The sequence below is a fragment of the Lepidothrix coronata genome, unplaced genomic scaffold (genome assembly GCF_001604755.1).
Source record: "Lepidothrix coronata isolate B3197 unplaced genomic scaffold, Lepidothrix_coronata-1.0 Scaffold1, whole genome shotgun sequence".
Taxonomy (NCBI): domain Eukaryota; kingdom Metazoa; phylum Chordata; class Aves; order Passeriformes; family Pipridae; genus Lepidothrix; species Lepidothrix coronata.
The window spans coordinates 2,257,927-2,278,428 of NW_016690181.1; the positions used below are offsets into that span (position 1 = coordinate 2,257,927).

The 20,502-nt window shown below is 39.9% G+C and overlaps 1 protein-coding gene across 1 annotated transcript in view; it reads left to right on the forward strand.

The window, feature by feature from the left end:
• Nucleotides 1-20,502, forward strand: part of LTK (leukocyte receptor tyrosine kinase) — a 98,386-nt gene that overhangs the window by 39,887 nt on the left and 37,997 nt on the right. The window contains exons 2-9 of the mRNA XM_017812270.1: nucleotides 2,238-2,351; nucleotides 6,274-6,429; nucleotides 7,075-7,297; nucleotides 14,085-14,224; nucleotides 16,169-16,306; nucleotides 17,220-17,372; nucleotides 18,345-18,445; nucleotides 20,077-20,243. Of these exons, the coding sequence (XP_017667759.1) occupies nucleotides 2,238-2,351; nucleotides 6,274-6,429; nucleotides 7,075-7,297; nucleotides 14,085-14,224; nucleotides 16,169-16,306; nucleotides 17,220-17,372; nucleotides 18,345-18,445; nucleotides 20,077-20,243 (1,192 nt within the window). The remainder of the gene's footprint in view (nucleotides 1-2,237; nucleotides 2,352-6,273; nucleotides 6,430-7,074; nucleotides 7,298-14,084; nucleotides 14,225-16,168; nucleotides 16,307-17,219; nucleotides 17,373-18,344; nucleotides 18,446-20,076; nucleotides 20,244-20,502) is intronic.

Consider the following 20,502-nt stretch of genomic DNA (forward strand, 5'->3'; position numbering starts at 1 on the left):
ATGGGGGAATGTTTTTGTGGCTACATATGAACAAATTCCTTGCCTATCACTGAGTCTAGAGTCTTCTGTCCAAGTATATTTCATTTGTCAGTGAGCTCAGCTGTAATGACTGCCTTTCCTTCCTCTCATATGCCCAGTTTCTTAAGTGGCATCTTCCCAGAGTGAATAGAGTTGTTACATGCATTATAATGAACCCTTTTTTGTTTTTTGCCAAAATTAAATAGGATGTTTTTGTTGTTTTGTACCTTGTTTGTCTCAGCCATCACCAATGGCAATGGAGATTTTTTTCCACACTAAAGGAGTAAATTCATGTTGCAAGTAACTTATGGCTCTATTCATGGTAATCTGCCACTGGACCTTGTGCTTGCTAATGAGAAAGAAGAGAAACATCCAGAAGGTGTTTGTAGTGGATGTGCAAGTCAAATATTTTGATTAAGTTTTAGTTTTATGAGGAGGAATGTCTCCAGCAGAACTTCTGCTATGAATGTACTATGTTTTGTGGGTCCCATGATATTCAGGCTATTTCCAAAATACACAAGCAGCTTGGAGTGTGTGAGGAGATGAGTGGTTGGAACAGACTTTACAGAAAGCCCTGAGGGAAGTAAATACTGAAGCTACAGCAGCGCTTAAAGATCGGGAGATACAGAACTGAGCAACATCTCAACAGGCACAGAACAAAAGTTGGGAGGAGCAGATTTCAGATGTCAAGTTCTTCTCTTTTCTGCAGCTGAATTTCTTTTAATATGGTAAATTAGATTTATTGGCAATATATGGTTGATTATTAGCATGGATTATTCACAAGGCAACCCTTTCATAAGGCTGGCCCATTCTTTTTGAGGATTTCATTCTATTATTGAAGATACCTTACTTATCAGGGCAGTGTCCATGTCTTATGCGCAGTGCAGAATCAAGTTTTCCAACAATTATGTCCCTACATATTTGAAAATAGGGGCAGGGAAAAATGTAGTGTTTGGCAGTGGGTCTGTGGAAACTCCAAATCTGTCATCAGCACAGAATGTGTCTGCTCCAGCAAAATGCTATTCTGTTCAAAAGTTACTCTTCCCTGGAACCCCTTGAATGACTGTCTTTAATAATATAATAGAAGATGGAAGGATACAGCATTTTCATGCATGAATGTTTAATTGACTGAAATAGATAGTAATTTTGATACATTTGTTTTACTTTGAATAACAAAGATGATTCAGAAGTATGCCTCCATTTAAAACTAGCTAATCTTAGCATGCTGGATCTACTATTTACATGGGTGAAGTAGAGAATAGTTTCTATAACCTATCTTCTGAGATTTTGGTCTTTTTCTCCAGCACAACCAAACTTTGCATCAGGATTCTACATTTTTATATGAATAAAAATACACAACTGTGTGTAAATTGATGCCATAATTATGATCAAATATCACAGTTACTAATGGAGATTTTTATAGATCCATGACAAAGGAATCCCTCAGATAGAGCAGTGCAGGGGGATTAATAAGAAGGGTATTGGAGAGAGTACATATTACTATATATCAGATAAAGGAAAGTTACTTGATTCCTTTGAAAAAACCAGCCTTCTTGCCTGGCAGTAAGAAAGAAAATTGTTTCCTGATTGTGTGCAGTGATGTAAAAGTTTTATTAGTGTTAGTTTCAGATGGGGTGTTCTCGTGTGGTGGAGAGGTCTTACGCACGTCCTCCCAAAAGATTGCTGATAAATCCATGCCATGTATTGTATAGATAGCATATGTTTTACAGGTGAACCCTTTTTCTAATCACAGAATCATGGAATGGTCTGGGTCAGAAGAGGCCTTTAAAGTTTATCGGTCCAACCACCCTGTCATAGGCAAGGACATCTTTTTCACTAGATCAGGTTGCACAAAGCCCTGTCCAGCCTGAATACTTTAGAGAGGTAGTTGTCAGCTGGCAGGTAGATGTACTGTTACTGCAACACAGGCAGTACTCGAATGTACAGTGTCTAGAGGTTATATACTGATAAAGATGGGAGTGTGTAAAGAACAATAAAGAACATGTTGATAAGTAAAATATTTTGTTGTAGTTATGTTTCTGGGAAGTGTTGGGGCCATTTTGAAGCATCATCAGGACAGTACTGCACCAAGAACTGTAATGAGGTTGAGAGTAATATAATAGAGCTTTGTTAAATATGTGTTCATTCTTAACAATATGGGAGCATAGTTTTGTATAGAAACATCAAACACATCACCTGTTCTTTTTATTTTGTTATAGTTGTTGTCTCCTGTTCCGGATCACAAGAAGAAAACTCTTCTTCACCAAATCCACCTCAGAAGCTCTCTGTGATAAAAAATAGGATGGTTTCATTGCATCAGCCTTCTAAACCAGGTATCACAAGTCCTTTTCCCTCCATCCTCCCTATTTCTCCTTCAGAATCTAGGCGTAAGATAGATGCCAGCAGTCACAAGCACCCTTTACCAGAAAGCTGTGACGCTGTATTTCTGGCTGGAAATGGAGCAATGACTCAGAAAGGCCAGAGTAAACTTAAGGGAATCCCTTACTTCCATATTAAATAAAACCAAACCCAAACAAAACAAAGCAAGCAAACAAACCCACAAAAAAACCAGCCAAACACCCCCCAAAAATAAAAACAAACAAACCAACCCTAAAAAAACCCCACCCCCAGCACAGCAGGAAAAGCAAAAGGAAAAGAAAAAGAAAAAAAAATAAAAAAGGAAAGAAAAATAAAATCTTCTCTATTCAGCACACTAAAATCCATCAGATTTAGGACTGGGAATTCTTAAAATAAAAGCCAATTAGTGGAGCTGCTTTCCCACAACTGTAGAACAAACTATCTTTCTTGATATCGAATGAATTTTTCTTTTCAGCTGAAATTTTCTTTTTCTTGGCATTGTAAAAGCACAGTGAGCTGTGAGGTTTTTAATTTTGTATCAGTTGCCTCTTGTCCTGTCAGTGTATGCTACTCAGAATTGCCTGGCTTCCGCTTCATTCCCTCTCATCAGAGTGTTTTTACACAGTGATAAAATCCCCCTGACCCTTCTCTTCTACAGACTGAGCAGTCCCAGCTCTGTCAGCCTCTCCTCTAATGACAGATGCTCCAGTCCCTCAGTTTCCTTTGTGGACCTGTGCTGGACTTGCTTCTGTAAATCTGTATCCTTCTTGTACTAAAGAGCCCAGAGCTGAGCACAGCACTCCAGATGTGGTCTTACCAGTGCCGAGTAGAGTGGAAGAATCACCTCTCTTGATCTACTGGCCGTGTTCTTTCTAATGCAACCCAGAAAGCTATTAGTTGCCTTTGTTCTAAGGGTGTATTGCTTGCTCATGGAAAGCTTACTATCCACCACATCCCCCAAAGTTCTTCTCTTCAGAACTGCTTTGCAGCCAGTCAGGCCCTAGTACAGGGGGTTATACCTCCCAAGGTGCAGGAGTTGGCTTTTTCTTCAAGGGGTTTCTATTGGCCCGATCCTCAGCCTGTCTAGATTGCTCTGAATGGCAGCACAGCCATATGGTGTGTCAGCCTCTCCACTCTCCTGTTTAGTAACCTCTGTGAACTTGCTGAGGGTACACTCTGCCCCCTTTTCAGGCCGTTAATTAAGATGCTAAACAATAAAGAAAGGCCTGTGGTGCTAGAAAACTCACACATTCCTCCCAGGAGGTGGCTAGGTGACCTAACCTTGCCTGGCTAGGCAATGTTCTTTATAGTACCATCTTGCAGATGGTATCAAATTCTTTAAAGTCCTTGGTGACATACTCTGGACTGCCCATGAGCGTTCTTCAATCTAAACTTCTTCAGAGCGTTTTTGTAATGTCTTAAGATACGCCCTTTTCTGGTTGTAGTAATATAGATGTATTTCTCTATTGCACTTGGTTTTACCTTTTCATTTCTGTCATATTTTTCCTTTTTGCTGACTTGGACTTGTTCTCCAAGTTCATAGGTGCTAAACAAAGCTGGATGTGAAACATCTGTAGGGTGGTACACAGCGGTGTCAGTGGTTTCATCTTCCAGTGTTCTCTTTCACTGTGACCACGAATGTACCCAGCTCTTTAGCTCTGTGATTTATGTTAAATAACAGCTTCTTGTTGATCAGTCCTTCCACCACAATGCAATAACAGAAAAAACAGTAGGTTTCTTTACTGGATGTCCAAAACTTTCCCGATCTGTTTCAGACTCTTCCAGTTATTCAGATCCTCTCCAGTCTCAGCTTGGGCAGATAGGCTTTATAAAGCCTAGAGAGTATATGAAGTAGGTGCTTTTCGGGGGTAAAGTTGTGTTCACCTTCTGTCTGAGCTGTGAACTGCCTTGTTATGTGAGGCACGCTCAAAGAATTAAGTCTGCATTGGTACAGTCCTTGCTACTGCAAGCAGAGGTATTGATAAGATTTGATGAAATTATTTTGTCATAAATAATAGTTTTGGTTTCAAGTAATTGCCTATTAAAAAAAAAGGAGGAATTTTTTCTTTCCTGAGCTTTCACTTTGGTCTCTTCCACTGTCATGCTGTTGTGAGAGAAATTGTTTTCTGGGTTTTATGACCAACTAGAAAATTATCTGATAAAAATATTACTTTTAGTATTAGTATCCACAATGACACTATGGATACTAAGTTAACCTGTCAGACTTCATTAAATTTGAAACAGCACAGCAGGTATGGATCAGGACTCTGCTTTGTCTCACACAGCAATGGAGTTTCTGAGCTTTTCAGATCCTTAAAGCTGTTTTAACTGGATCATCAAACCGTAGCCCGAAGCTGTGCACAGACATTTTTCTCTAGATCCAGCAGCATCACAGGAGTGGCTGATGTCTTCCTTCCTATGCCCTGCTGGAATCTGGCGTTTCATACACAGACACACACATGCACAATTTGCCAGTTCATCTGCTTGTGGCTTCCATTTAAAAATGATAGGCTGAACACTGCAGCAGACCTTTGCTAAGCTATATGCATTTGATGAGTTGGGCTGAGAAGATATTTGGATGGTTGGTCCAGGTGTTAGATTGAGAAACTCAGCAACCTCCAGTTCAAACAGGCCAGAAGGGTCTAGAGAGTGTCCAAAGTAATGGCAGAGGAGATGAGGAGCAACTCTGTAAGATTCATGTTTCTCTTACCCCTGTACACTGGGTGGTGTTTTGTAAAAACAAAGTTAGAATTAACTTCAGTAATAAGAAAACTTGTCTGCTTTTGCTGTTGCACTCAAAAGATGCTTCTGTTTCCTCTTTTTTTTCTGAAAGTTTAGGTGAAGTATAGGCAATCTTCTGGAGGCTCTTGTGTTTTTTATTTCTGCCCCACCTGTGTTGCCTGTACAACCGCATGTCCTTGTTATATGCGTGATCTTAACTCTGTTCTTCATATCTGCCTGTTCTCTTCCACAGGAATAGGACTACCAAAGGGATAACTTTATGTCATTCATGTTTGCAAGGCCTGAATACCCTCAGAACATCAGAATCCTAAATATGAATGTTTAGTCTCTTGCTATTTCTTATATGGCCTGGGGATGCTCCAGTTATTACAGTAATATTATTATTACTACTGAAAATAAATATCATGAAAGTTAATATCAGCTTACAATATCTATTCAGCTCCACTCTGCGTGGGAGAGCTTTGTGCAGCTAACATCCCTTCAGGGAGTTTATATTAGATTGATGAGAGAACAGAGAATTACTTTTTGTCTGGCTTATAATACGCTGATTATGAAAAATTCTGGCCAGGATGATCTAGTGTTTTCAGTACTGCAAAGAGACTCTGGAGTTTGTTAAGAGGGTGTTCTTATCCATCCTGCTGGAGAAAAGCAAGACCATTTTTAAAAGATAAAAATAAAAGATTATGTAAAGCTTGCATTGCTCAGCTATTCTGCTTGAGACACTGTCAAGCTCTTTCTACTGCTGAGAGAGGGTTGACCTTCAAGTATCAGTTCTTTCTCTCTGCCAAAATACTAAATCCATATAGTTTCAATATCCTTGTTACACTAGGTATTATTCTCATTTGGGATTTTCTGTACTTCTGGTCTAGACCTTCCACTGATATAAATTCACTGTTGATATCAGCGGGAGGATATTGACTTAGACCTGTGAAGAATTTGTAGGTTAGTTTTTAATTCTGGCATGTACTTTGACTTGCTGTGGGAGAGATTCTGTTGTTGTTGCCCAAGATAAACTTTCTTTTTTCCCTTCAACTCTTCCATTTCTTGGGAGATATAGCCCCCATACACTGTACATCTGCTCATTCATGTGTCTGTGTTACCCCTGCCCCTTGAGCTGTGGTAAGCCTCAGTGAAACCTTTGGTTTCTCATAACAGAAGTCTCTTGTGTCATCGGCTCAAGCTGTTCATGGGTGACGTCTACAGACAGTTTTGGAAAACCGGACTGGGTGTTATCTTCCATTGGTGTCCTCATGTCTCAGGAGAGGCAGCAGCTGCTTCTGGAAAACAGTTCCTCCTGTGGAGATGTTGAAGGTAGGCTGCGTTACAGTTCCCCTCAAATGGATATCTGCTTTCTCCCAGCTCTGGTTGCAGCTGTGGGTGGCAGCAGCAGGAGTCAGCAGGCTGAGGCCTCAGGTCCATGTAACTAAAAGTACCACCTTTTAAAAGTGCTGGTTGTGGTGCAGTACTCCTAAAGGTGCTGTCAGTGCCCAAGAGCCAATAAGAGCCATGTAATGCATGTATGCTGCCTGAGTTGTGTATGTATGTACCCTGTAAACAGGCAGCCTCATTATAAACTCATTTTGTATCTCCCCATTTTGGGATAAGCTACTTTTGCTTACAGTAACTGGATTTTTCTTAGGAAACTCAACCCTTTACAAGCCAGAGCTGGCTCCAGGTCTGCTGTCTGACTTGCAAAGACTTTGCCTTTTGTTTTATTGGAGATGTCTTCACTTTGCTTTGTTTGGTTTTTTCTCATTTCTTCTATCACTTCTTTACCTAAACCACTAATTTTTACTTTATTCTCCTTTCTCTCTTATTTTTTAGGGTTTTGTGCATAGTCCTCTCTTTTATTCTCATGATTCTTTTCTTCAAACTCCTTATCCATTTTCCTCTTATTATTGCTCTTCCATCCACACTGTGTGTCTCTTGTTTTGTTTTGTTTTTCTCTCCTCACAGGGGACATTTTCCTTCTGAACACCAATAGGCTCCCAGATAGATGTGAGTTCAGCCTGCATAGTCCCATCCTGCTCGGAAGCTTGGACTCTTGCTTGCTGGAACTGGCCATTTGTTCACAGGATGCTGTTCCTCTCCTTCAGAGGTTCACAGTTGACATTGGATATGTGGAGACGAACAAAAATACAATGATTTCTCTGAGAGTTGGCCATGAGGAGAATGCTGGGTAAGACTATCAGTTTTCAACTGTTAAGCCTTTGAGTTGCAAGATAGAGTGGAGTTCCTCCAGGCCGCTGTTTATCAGCTGTTTATCTCCCTTCTTGAGATTGCTGCTGCTATTAGAGAAGAAAGTGAAGGTAGAACTCTCGGGACTGAAGCACACAGCTTCCTGACAGAATGTCCATAATAGACCCAGGTTTTATATGTCCCCTTTCCAAAGAACACACTAGCTTAGGTCTCACTCTTCCCTCACATTTAGAAGGGTGAAGAGTGGTTAACTCTCCCACTGATGCTAGAATTACAGCTGTAAAACGCATTCAGTCCAAAGACTGACTTCGCAACATGACTTATATCTCTAAGGATTCATTGTTACAAGGGTCACAGTTCTCATGTTGAGGTGGGGTTACTTTTACCTCTCTAGTAATTTCATCCTTTCTAGTAGGTTCAGAAGCATCCACTTTTGCTTCATTTGTAGAGCTCAGGGAGGGGAAAAACTGGGGCTAGAGGTAAGAAGAGGTGAAGGAAAATAAAAGAAAGTGCCGAAGTCCCAGATCTTGTCCTCTATTCCCTTTGATCTTGCCAACATTTTACTTTTTCATTCCTGTGTGTAGCAGAATGCAGTAAGGAGGAGAAATGGGCAAAGAGAACATATCACAACAGGAAAAGAAGGAGAAAAGTCCACGTGTCATCTAATTTTGCCATTTTCCATGTGCTTGTTTTTCCTTTGCTCCAATCCAACTTGTAAGAACCTGGGTCAGACACACAACAGAGTTTTTTATTTCCATCACTTGACTGACTCCCATGGAGAACTTAAGCATTAGATCCCAGTTCTTGTTTTCTTTGAATTCTTTGGCATTCCCCAGGCTACCATGGAGATCTGTAGCCAAGAGTCCCAGTCAGCCAAAGATAGCAAAGTTTGACTAAAAAAACTTTTTTTTTCAGATCTCTCTCTCTCTCTGTGACTCTCTCTCTCTTGCTTTTATCTGTTACTCAGTTCCTTCCTGGCTACTCCTTCCCCATCTTCTTGCCAATTTAATGGGGAATCTGTTGCATTTTCTGGGATTAGTTTCTACTGTCCTTTTTTAAGTACTCAAAGATGCCTTTGCTGCTTTGCGTATTTGACAGACTTCTGCAACTGCAGCTGCAGCTCCATTCCCCTATGTAAACTCATAAAGTACCCTTTCACTACTGCTGGCTGGCCAGACCAGGATTTGCAAGCAATCGCTGCAGTGTCTCTGGAATGGATCATAGATGTTGTTTAGCAGCTTATTTGAGCACTGCAAAACAATTTTAAGTGAAATCAAGATTACCATCTCTCTAAAAGTGACAGCATTTAGTTTTATTAGAATGGAGTTGGCTTTACTGGAAGTTGGCATAGACACTGGTATTACTTTTTCTTAGTAGGTGAAATGAAACACCAGTAAGCTCAGAAAGTTTACTCTTCAGATTTTAAACATGGATGGTGACCGAGTCCTGCTTGAAATCAAGATAGAAAGGAGGGGTAGTAAAGACACAAACCAGAGACAGGAACCATGTTAGATCAAACACCCTTTCTTTTCCCCCTCATTACAGGGAAACTCTTTAAAATCTTGACACAATTCAGAAAAAAAAAAGATCATGCAGGCAGGGCAGAATTTATTTCCAACACAGTGATTGAGCTGCTTCTTGCTAGGCAGGTAGCCTGAAATGAACATTCTCTCCATGACTAAGATTGTAATAATATTTGTTGTTAAGAAGAGAGATCACCCTGAAGTGTTGTCACTTTACAGGGTCTTTCCATACGGAGTGGAATTTCTACAAGCTTTTCTGTGTCAACCAAACACTGCTGCACAATTTTGAGCAGAACAAGAAGGACAATCAGCGGACAACCCTGAGATAGATGCCTATGTGTAGGACATAGTGTAAGCATTGACAATTACCACTAAGGGATTGTCTTGAGATCAGAGTAGAAATTTAGACACAGTAAAAATGCTAGGTGGCGCTTTTTTCAGATAATCAGGTACTCCAGAAAGTCCTGCTTCAGTCCCTCTTGTCACCTCTTAATTCCATGATCAAGCTATACTTCATCATAAACTTCAGCTGCACCAGACTACTTCAGTGAACTATCCTCTTTCTGGACCTAGAAATCTTCTCCTGATGATGTTTCCTCCTTCAGGATGCATCAGCTAAACAGTTCTCAAAAGCTTAGATAAAGTTGCTGACCGTCCTGTCCACCTCACTAACTACTAGGATTTATCATTATATTGGTAGTATTGAAGCTGCCACTATTTTTTTTTATACATATACCCGAAAGAATAAAGAAACAGATGGACCTTCAGCACCATGTCCTCTGAATAAGTTGGACAAAGTCACAAAGTGACAGTATTTATTGTTATATACCACACGTGTATGTTATGGGTTTTCTGAGTCATTACGATTAGAGGGAGACCAGCTCAGGGAGTGAGGTGTTTGAAATTCTATGTATTTACAAAAAAATATATAAAATTATATTTTTTATTATGCCCATAAAGCTCAAAATCAAAAGCCTGCAACCTTGCTTACAAGTCCAAGTCTTCTTTGTCTGGCACTTAGCTCACAAAGCTGTCTTTACTTTCTCAGGGTTGCAGTTATGGTGCTTGTTCAGGTTACATCTAAGGTCTTTTTTACCTTTTTTTTTTTTTTTTACATTTTCACTATTTTGTTTATCCCACCTTTTCATCTTTACCACACAGTTCCAGAATCAGTTACAGCTGAAAATTCTTGAGTCCTGCAAGTTTTTGAATGGTTTAATGTGTTTGTGTTTGTTGCGGACCGCAATTATTTCAGCGTCGTCAGCCAAAACTATTTCAGTAAGGAGCTAGTTTCTTTCAACTTAAGTCCTCACACTGCAGTGAAAATAAAAAAGCATCATTTGGAGCAGGGATAGTATCTTCCCTTTCTGTAGTCAATAAGCCAAGGTGATTTCGTTCTGTTTTCATTCTGAAATATAATGCACTGGCCATGGTCATCTTAGTAGGTCAGAAAACAGAAAGTTCACAGCCATGTGCACACATGGGTTTTCAGTTATCTAACCTCACAAAACTTTATTTCTTAGTTTTTTGCCTTCTCCTTTTTTTGGAGGGGTGGCGGTGATAAAATTCTCCACCACCTTCTGAGACACTTGTAGAAACTTGCTATTTTTGACAGTTCTCTTCTACTAGTGTGGTTGTTTTTATCCACAAAAGTTATTTAACTTCTCCAACTGTACAGATGACAAGGGAGTAGTCTGGTAAGTGTCCTCAGAAAATGCCTAATGCATACTGACAACAATGAGCATAGCCGTTTCAATTAAAAAGTGTATCTAGAAAAGGTGAGGCTGTTCAGCTGCTACATAAGACTATGGTTTCCGAACACTAATCTGGGAGTATGATTTAGTTAGTGTCCCTCATGCCTCTGTTGAACTTGCACCCAAAAATACACTGGGTCAAAAAATAACCCTCTAACTGGTTGGTGAAGGCAAGAGGGATAGATATGTATTCTGCTCTCTTATCTATTTTCTTTTAAATCCAATGGTTAGAACTGGATGCTTGTGAGGACCTACAGACAACAGCTTCCTGTATGTAGAAAAGTAATGTAAACCTCCTAATTTTTATGTTAACTGATTGAGTCTAGAAGCATCTACAATACACAGCTTTGTGCAATAACCCATGCATTGAGTCCCTCTAATTTAGAAAATGTTTCAGCTTTCCTGTTCTCCTTTATTGCATTTTTCACTCTTAACGAGAAACAGTTATTCTTTATATTAAATCTTTCTTAAAATTAGTCCTCAGTTACCTTTGTTGGATATAGAAAGCCATGGCATAGAAAGGATTGGTAAGGAGAGGGAGGAAAACATTTGTTCAACCGAGGAGATTGAGAGGTTAATGAAAACCAAAAGTTGAAATCACAAATCAAAAGCTGAAATTAGAAGTTTGCAGGGTGAATCTTGAATTCTCTTGCCTTAAGCATTAAGTGCTTTGCAACTCCAAACTTTCTATCCATGCAAATTTCTCAAAATTATATCATACCCTGGTAGCTCTTCTGTGCATACAAATCAATTTTAACATCTCTGTTTACAAGAAGAGTAATATTACCTCATTATTTGAGATCTGGCTTGACACAAAATCAATAGTAAAATTATTGCCAAGCTTGGCTTATCTGGAAGCCTGCTGCAATGATCCATCTTCTGCTAGATCAGCAATGGGCTTCATTCCTGATTCCATTAAGAAAATTACATTGGCTCTGACTAGCCCGTTTCAATAGTGGGACCAAGAAGGAGAGGTGTAATTATTTACAGCATTAGAAATCTTGCTGCAGTTGGATCTAGGGGGTGAGGCTTTCTCTGAAGGGGAATACCTTGATGATGACAAGACTCCATACACGGAAGTACTGTGTGATTCAAAACTACTTGTCATTTTTGCAGTCTCTGGATGCTTGAGAGCTTTTGCTATGGTGTTATAAATAGAGCAAATTCCAATACCAGAGATACTTCAGTGCAGAACTAGAATGTTTCATGGAATCTTAGGGCTCTGACTCAGAAGAGTGGCCAATTCACAGCAGTAGTACTTAAAGATGGTGGCCTTACTCTTCTACCAGTTGCCACAGTTCTCCCAACAGAGATGATAGAATGGTTTGGTCTTCCCAATTCATGGTATTTCAGAGGTTGGTTTATCGACTTAGATGACTAGCAGTTTTGATTTGTTTTGATATTCACAGCAAGTTCCAAAGGGTCTGGTTCATAAAGCATATAGGATAAAGGTACAGGAGCTGAGCTAGTCATTGCTTTCAGGTGTGGGGCTCTTTAGTTGCTACTACTAAATGTAACACTGTGAATCAGAGGCTGTGTGCTACAGGTTCCTGCACTCAGGGGTATGTTTACACTGGCAATACTGTGATATCTCAGCTGGAGGGGTGGATTGTAACTTGGTAGAGGCTATGCCTCAATGCTTGGAAAGTCTTGTATGCCTAATGGATAAATTTAAAATATTTTAAGACTGTCTTTACCTTTAGTGGCTCATTGAACCAATTTGATAAAGGCCCATTCATTTTTGTGGCCAACAGGATGCAATAGGGATATGAACAAAGCTGTGTCATGTAGCAGAAGTGATTCAGCTCTGGGTCAGTGCCAGATGGTCTCAGATGTTGTCCCACAGTGTGGTGGGAAGGGATATATTTATAAGAGTGTTCATGTGATATATAAAAAATGAAGCAAAGCAGTTGTTCTCCTTTTTTTGGGGAGTAGAGATTGTGCAGTTGAAATTCGTACATTTCTGAAGTTGAGTTAAATTATATTGAACTATTTAATATATTATGGTGAATATGTTATAATAATTGAATAAATTATTTTCAATTCCAGATGACTTTAGGGTATTTGTGGGTAATTACGTGTGTGTACAATGGTGAAAGTGAAAGGTAGGTGGATGCCACAGAAGGGATAGTAAGAAACTCTATCCAGAAAAAGGTATACAATTGGTTTGTGAAGGGAATAATGCAGGAAAGGGTGATAAAAATTAAAGTTGCTTTGGATTTTTTGCAAGTTGCAAATGAGTTGGTCTGTGATTTTTGTATTGAGTCCAGTAGAGATGTGTTTGTAATCTGGATGTTGCCTTGTAATGTATTTCTAGTGCAGGATGAGGGCTAGATGATTACTTCATGTAGCTAAAGGCATTTCCCAAATGAAAAGTATTACTAGGAGCAAAGCTTGAAAGAGCTATCTTAACACTTAATGCCTTCTTATCACCCCACTGGCACTAGCTTAGGCTACTTGTCCAGTATAGCCCCACCAACATAAGCAGTGTGTACAGATGGGTAAATTTATCTCCATATGGAGAAAGAAAAGAGCTTAGAGCAAGGATTCCTTTGTCACTATCCTTGCTACAACCCTTTTACAAAACAATAACATACAGTTTTAACTGTATTTTATTGTTTTGTTAACATGAGGTACAAGGAGAGTTTTTGAAAATAAAAATAAAGTAAAAATCTTTTTAATAATCCTACTGTATTTTTTAAATGACCCCTGGATACCCTGACTTTGAGTGAGGTATTTCAAAAATTCCCATTTTATCTCTCTCTCTAGTTTTTGATATTTGATAACCATCTTTAAAATTAGAGTGCATGGTACCAACTGTCTTTCTCCGAACTGTCACAAGTTCAGTTGGTACAGTTGAGAAACTTTCGTAGTCTAGAGCCTATGGCATTTGTTCTGTAGTGAAATGTAAATGGCCAGAGCAATCTGCATTTCTTGAACACCACTTCTTTTCTCTCCCTTGCTATGTGAGTGCACTGTATTTGTTAAGGTGGGAAATTAGATAGACAACACACAGGAGAAGCATCTCATTCCTGACACAACCCGGAAACAGTCAGGGCCAGACACTTCCAGAACATACAATGTCAGTGTTGGCTTGAGGAGATCTAGAGACTTGTGCAGCTGTGTGGTTGATCTATACTTTCAAGAGCAAACAAAACATAACCATGTATGTGGAAAGCACATATTGGGGTGGGAGGTGTCTGAAATTGATGATAATTTAAGTACCACTTAAGAATCATTGGAAATGGTTGGATCTTTTCATTATTAGCAATAGGTTCTGCAGCAAAGATAACCTAATGTGAGTGTGTTAGGCTGAACATTACTTGTTTTATAGTAATACCCATTTGTAATGTTGGTATTTACATTCATTGACCTGTTTCCCACACGGATACTATTACTTCTCTTTGGTACAGGGCAAAATCTGTATGCTAGAGACTCCATGGATTTCAGTGTTCTCTGTATATATCTATAGCATTTTGTCGTCCTCTAGGATGAAGTGGAAATACCTGGTGGCCCAGATTGGACGAATAGAAAGACCTTTTAAAATCACCCTGCTATATTCAAACTGTGGAGCACAGGAGGCTGGAGTACTGGCAGTGGGCTCCTTGCAGCTCAGGAACTGCTTTCATGGTATGCTGCAGTACAGGCAGGTTTGGAATAACCAAATGCATCCTCACCAAAGTGGATGAGTGTGATGAGGGGTAGTCAGATAGGACTTAGATGAAAGCTGAGTCTCCTGTGGAATTTCTGGGAGTGCTTACCTGTCAAGGGTCACATTTGTATGTATATTATGTATATACTTAAATGTAAATGCATTCCAAAGGCAGGGTCGAAACTTGGAATTATAGAACCAACTTAAGTGATCCTCTCTGCTTTTCAGCTTTGCTTTACTTGACCTTTGTATGGGAAAAACAACCCCAAAACAACCAAACCCAGGGCTTATGCTGCATTCAGCAACAAGGATGAAAAAAGTCTTTACCTAGATTATTGCAGCATTTAATATTTTTATTTCTTAAATAGTCAAGAACAAAAAACTATCCTGTGTCACCAAAGCCTTTTTCATACTTGGACTTTTTCTGCATTCCATGGGTCTGTTCGCTACTGCTGGGCTGAGAATTTCTGTCTAAAATAAAAATAACTGGAATGTAACATTTTCTCCAAAGTACTGAGTGCTCATCTCAGACCTCGGTTTTACCTGGAGCTTACAGTTTTGTTGTGAATGTCATGCAAATGATCCTCAATAGCTGTGCAGAACCTTGCTGTTGTCATTTAGGCTTCTTGGAAGTGTGAGAGTCTGTTGGCACAGGTAGCCTTCAGGTTGGAGACATAATCATCTTCACTTCCTGGATTTCATTCATTAATATGGTGTTATTGCCTCTGTTTTGGAGACTCTGTAGAAACAGCTTGGAATGTAATATAAAAAGAAAACACTTTTCACAGAGCTGTTTCATAATATATTGTGAGACTGGTTTTGATCATATTAGAGATTTAATTGTATTGCAACCATTAATCTTTTAATTTAAATAATGCTCTATTTTTAATATATTTTTCGACAGTCCTGTAGTTTTGAAGGGATGCATACAGCCTGAAGTGCTGTGCTCCCAGTCTCTAAATAATGATGCATATATCTATCACAACACAGTGTCATGAAAAAATACTATTTCAGACTGTGTACCTGGATGGCTGCAGAAGTGTTCTTTTCTCTTTCTTCTGCAATTGGTTCCCTAACTTCTGCATTTTTTCCAGAGTAGTAATAATCCCAGTGGATCTGGTGTGCAGAGCTCTGATAAAGGGCAGCAGGTCCAGAGGAGAACTACACAAACCTGCCAGTCCATAACAGACCTGTGCACAGATGCATCCACACGACAGGCTGGCTGCATTAAGTCACGCTTTTGGGAAGTATCAGAGTTAAAAATTGTGTTCAGCCTGGTTGATGGGTACCTGTGCAGTCAGTCAAATGCTTCCAGAGTATAGCTGACCAGACTAGCTAGGGTGCATGAATAAAGTTCCTGCACAGTAAGCCAACTTGCTGGCAAAGCAGCTATCTTCACAGGCTGGATGCCACAGCTGGAAGCCAGCACAGGAGTGCTCATGAAATGTGTTAAATTAGTTACACTTGAGTCTCAATAGGGCATAGCAATGTGTCTGCCAGGACTGGAGCTAAGTGAGTATCTCTGCCTCCTGTTGCAGTGTCATGCAGCATGCCACAGCTGCCTGCCAGGTGCACAGTCATGTGTGCAGAACTGAGGAGCACACCGTGGTAGAAAACTGCAAGATCCTTCATTTAAAAAAAAAAAAAAAAAAAAAGTTGTTATCTAAAGATAGCACAAACACAACTGAAGCAGCACATGTGAAAGAAAGGACCAATAAATTTGGTTCCCATGAGAGCTCAGGTGACCTGCAGGAATGTCATTCTGGATAGAAACCTACATAAAAAAGCAGAGATGAGTATAATTTATCATCCAAAGGACAGTTTCTGAGGTCCTACATGAGAAGGCTGATATTCATGAAGGGTCACATTCTGTCAACTCATCTCATCTCTGGTCTTCTTTCTCTTTTATTTTCTCCCATTAGATAAAGAAAATCAAGATCTTTTTATATATGACAAAGGCTCCACCTTCCCCTGCCTTCATGGAGGCTGTGTCAGCCACCTACAGATCTGTGAATTCATCAGTGACTGCCCTGCCAAAGAACAGGAAGGAAAGAGATGTGGTGAGTATGTGGCATGGCACTTCATGGGAACCTTCATCCCAAGAGAAGAAATAATTTAGAGTGAAAAATAAATTGATTTTATCTCTAGATTAATTCAGTATTTTACCTCCTGAATTAATTTGGCCCATTTACATTAATTAGATACCCATATTCTCTTTGAAATCACCCTAAATGGAATAAAATGGATTATATTTTTTGATTGGTTTGAGTTTTTAAATATTGCAGGAAGGAGCTAAATGACCTGCCTTTCATAGTTATTGCTACTTCAGTGAAAGGCAGAACCTTATTTAGATGTCTGCAGCTGGTTGAGCATTTCCTTTTGGACCCAAGATCTAAACCTTCCCTTCTGTGTAAGGTGCTGATCATCTTTCCACTGTCAGTCACCAACAATATCGTAAATCTGTCCTTCCAAGATCCCAGTTCAAAGTCCTTGCACATCAGGACAGAGAAATCCTCTGACAGTATATGTAGCTCTGAGAAGCATAATTTAGCTTTGTTGCAAGTACAGTAGCAGAGATCTAAAATAATCTGTTGATTTGCCTTCCTTTGAGTGGACAGAGAAAACTGTGATGCCTACAATGCCATATGCAGCAAGGCCTTTACAAACATATGACAGTGCCTTATCATTCCTTAGATTATGGGAGCTGCAGTTTTGCACAGTACCTAGACTAGAAAGCATGGTAAAGTCTCAAATATTTCCAGAAGCAAAGTGTTGGTTTTCTGATGGTGACTCTGGAAATAAACAAATGAGACGTATTTTGACATTGAGAAACTGTGTAGCATAGGTTGGGTAGCTTGTAGTGTAGGTTGGGTAGCTTGGACAACCGCAATGAGTTTTCTCTTTTTTTTTGTTTGTGTTCTTCCATAACCAAGTTTCTCCTATTTTCCTATTTTTTCTTATTCTCAATTGTAGACGGTCTCCCAGAGGGCTCACACTGCTCTTTTGAAGAGGGTCCATGTGGCTGGACACTGAATGAAACTACAGGATCTCCTTGGTCTATTCAGGGCTTTTCTGAAATGATTCAAGACGACTTATTCGTAGGGTCTACCTTGCAAGCCACTGGTGGTAAGTTCCTCATAGTTCTCTCTCACCCTCTCTGTGTCTACATATACACAATAGCCTTGAACTTAAGTTTTTTTAATTAGTTTAAAAATTTTGGCACCATTGCCAAAGGAACTTTAGCATCAGTATTATCTATAACAACTTTAAATATACCTAAAATTAGCTTTTGAACTTGGTTCAAAACTTATATTAAACAAGTTCCGCAACGAAATTAACACAACTATGAGAGACTAGGATTCTCCTCCACCTTAAAAAAGTATCTAGGGAATTTTCTTCTCTCTGTGTAACTTCTTTCTACCTTCTTATTCTTATGAGCTATGCAACTGCAGAGTACTTCAGCAGCAATATGATAGCTGTTGCATCACAAAATAAAAATCACCCAACAGAACTAGCCAGCTTGTGAAAACAAATCTTTTGAAGACCCTTGCCACACTCCACCACTGGATTAGGAAGAACATCACATGTAAGCATATCCCAAGTGATCATACACATTCAGTGCCATAAAATACCACAGTAAAAAAAGAGTCAAAGCATTCCCAGAACTGCAGAACCGTCAGCTTGGTAATTAAGAAGGAGCAAAGCCAGACTCTCACATATTCAGGATGAAAGTCAGAAGGGCTAACACACATGCGTCTTGTCTCACAGTTCCCTGTCAAAATGAAGGGTGCCCATATGAGTGTCCTGTTTGTCTCTTGAGAACAAAGACTGCAAACAAGCTCTTCCAGCCCAGTGTTTGTCTCAGCAAGAATCATTGATGCTAATGGTATAGGAATTTGGGCTGTAGACTGACGTGAGCCCCTGTATGGGAAGAACTTGAGCGGTATCTGAGGTTTTTCAGCCGTGCTTACGCTTACACCTACATTTACCTGCGCTTACGTACCTACATTAACAATAATGATGTTAAATTATTTCAAGAGATTACACAAGAAAGCAACAGATTGTTTTGTCTTCTCTGATTCACTTTTATGTTCACAGGACATTTCCTCTACCTGCGAGCAGACAGCACTCAGACGAGCGGTATGGCTAAGGCTTACAGTACCAGCTTGCCTGCCAGTATTGCCACTGAAGGCTACCAGGTATAGCACTCTGTCTTAGCACCTTTGTGGAGTAAATCATCAGGCTGTAAGCACTATTTGCACAATAACCCACTATCCTGTCCCTCTGTACACCTTGCAAAACTCTGGAAAGCAGAAGACTTGGATATACTGCCTAGCTAGCTACTAGTTGAGAACTGGAAAGGAGATGTAAGGTGCATCCCCCGTAAGTGAAGGCAGGAGTCCCGAATCAGTTACTCACTATGGAAAACTCCCCAGCCTACCTGTGCCAACTATTCCTCTGAAAGGTAGCCAGCAGCTGGAAGTGTGTGGGCTAGCCTTGATTTATAGCAAAGGGAACTGGTTGGTAGGGCTGTTGAACCATTCACTGTACCTGCTGCTGAGACTTCTCTTCATAAATTCTGCAATACTTTTGTAGGAGTTAACAAACTTGACAGTTTCACTGAGGACAGGAGTGTGAAGTTAGACGGCATTAGATTTTCCAGAAATAGACGAAGATAATAAACTTCTGTTCACATTCTTCAGGAATTTCAAAACATAAGGGCAACCCGGCCTGGATAAAATCACATAAGTTGTCTTGAGCCCAAATCTTTACAAAGAGATTTGGGCAGCTCTGAGATGTTGGAATTAAAACTATTAAATATTATTATAGTTATAACACTTAGGAAAATTAAGCTGCAAGTTTGAGCTGGAGTCTTGCTAGGGAAAAAAGAGAAAGCTTTGATGCCTCCTAATTAGAGCTGGGAAAAGGAATACAGTGCAGGTGCCAGAAATGTAGCTTCAGCATTTATATTTATTTATAAATCCAGGTCATGTCTTCTGGCTAATTCCAATAAAATAAAATATGCTTGGAGATAGCTTTACAAAATGAGGAGAGGAGAAGCATTAGCTGTTGGTTATTGTGTGGAGGTCACAGGAGATTTAGATCCATTCTCTCCTCCATTGGCAAGGATTTGAACCCACATTTCAGGAGCAAGGAACTTCCTGTGGTTGTGCTTTGCAGCACACGTGTGTATGCTCCTTTTCTTGCCCATAGCAGAGCTCTCTGTAATATGAAGAACAGCTGAGCATTCAAAGCAATAGCAGAAATGACAGTTTTCTCCTGCTTTGCGGCAAACTGGTGGTTGCTCAAAAAAGAGAGGAATGAGTCCTGCTTCAAAATATTCTGTAGCCTGGTGATCAGGTTGTTCACTTGTCATATGGGTGCTACAACAGAGAGGGTGCCTATGATTTGGAGCAAGTATATCTACTGAGGTTTCCTGCCTCTAGGGGAAATACCCCTCATTTCAGGGGTATTTGGGCAGGACAGCTCTCCCCTTGGAGAAGGTGATAACAAGGAAACCAGTGCTCTCACTCCCAGATGGTGTCTGAGGCCATGGATATTGTTGTCAGTGGCTAAAGAACAGCTGTCCAACAGGAGTGTCAGCAGGGTGAGAAATTAAGAAAATTAATGAGAAATTAAGAAAATTCTATGATAGCAATGCTGTTAAGTTATACACAATCAATGAGTTGGGGCTTAGTGATCTCTGTGATTAAACAGTTTGACCAAGATCAGAGGTTTGGTGTCTCAAATCCCCAGGGAGGGGAGAAGCGACTACTTTTCCTTTTTTGTCACAGGTTACTGTTCTTTCCCTCTTCTTCCTTTATTACAGATCCAGTTCTCAGTGCATGTATTTGGCAGCTACAATGGTACTGTCTCCTTTTCTGTCAAGGAAGAAATAAAGGGAGCTCCAGTCATTTTGCCAATGTGGGAAAGGGCAGGGAGCTGGAGTGACCACTGGTTTCTCATCACCTTACCAATGCCAGTGCTTCAGAACCGGTAAGAGCTCCACCATCAGCATCCAGGGTTATCCCTATAGATTTAGTAAATTGTTACTGTCTTTATGGTGAAGTGCACTTTTTTCTTGTCTTCTTTCAGGGCCATTTCAAGTGACTCTGCTTACTCAGAAAGTATAAGCGCATATCTTTGTGCACACACAGAGCTCAGCTCAAAACAAGCCCACATCATGTGATTGCACTTCTGTGCAGCCTCAAACAGTACTTAGGTTTTGGGAATAGGAAGCATCTGTTCTAGAAAC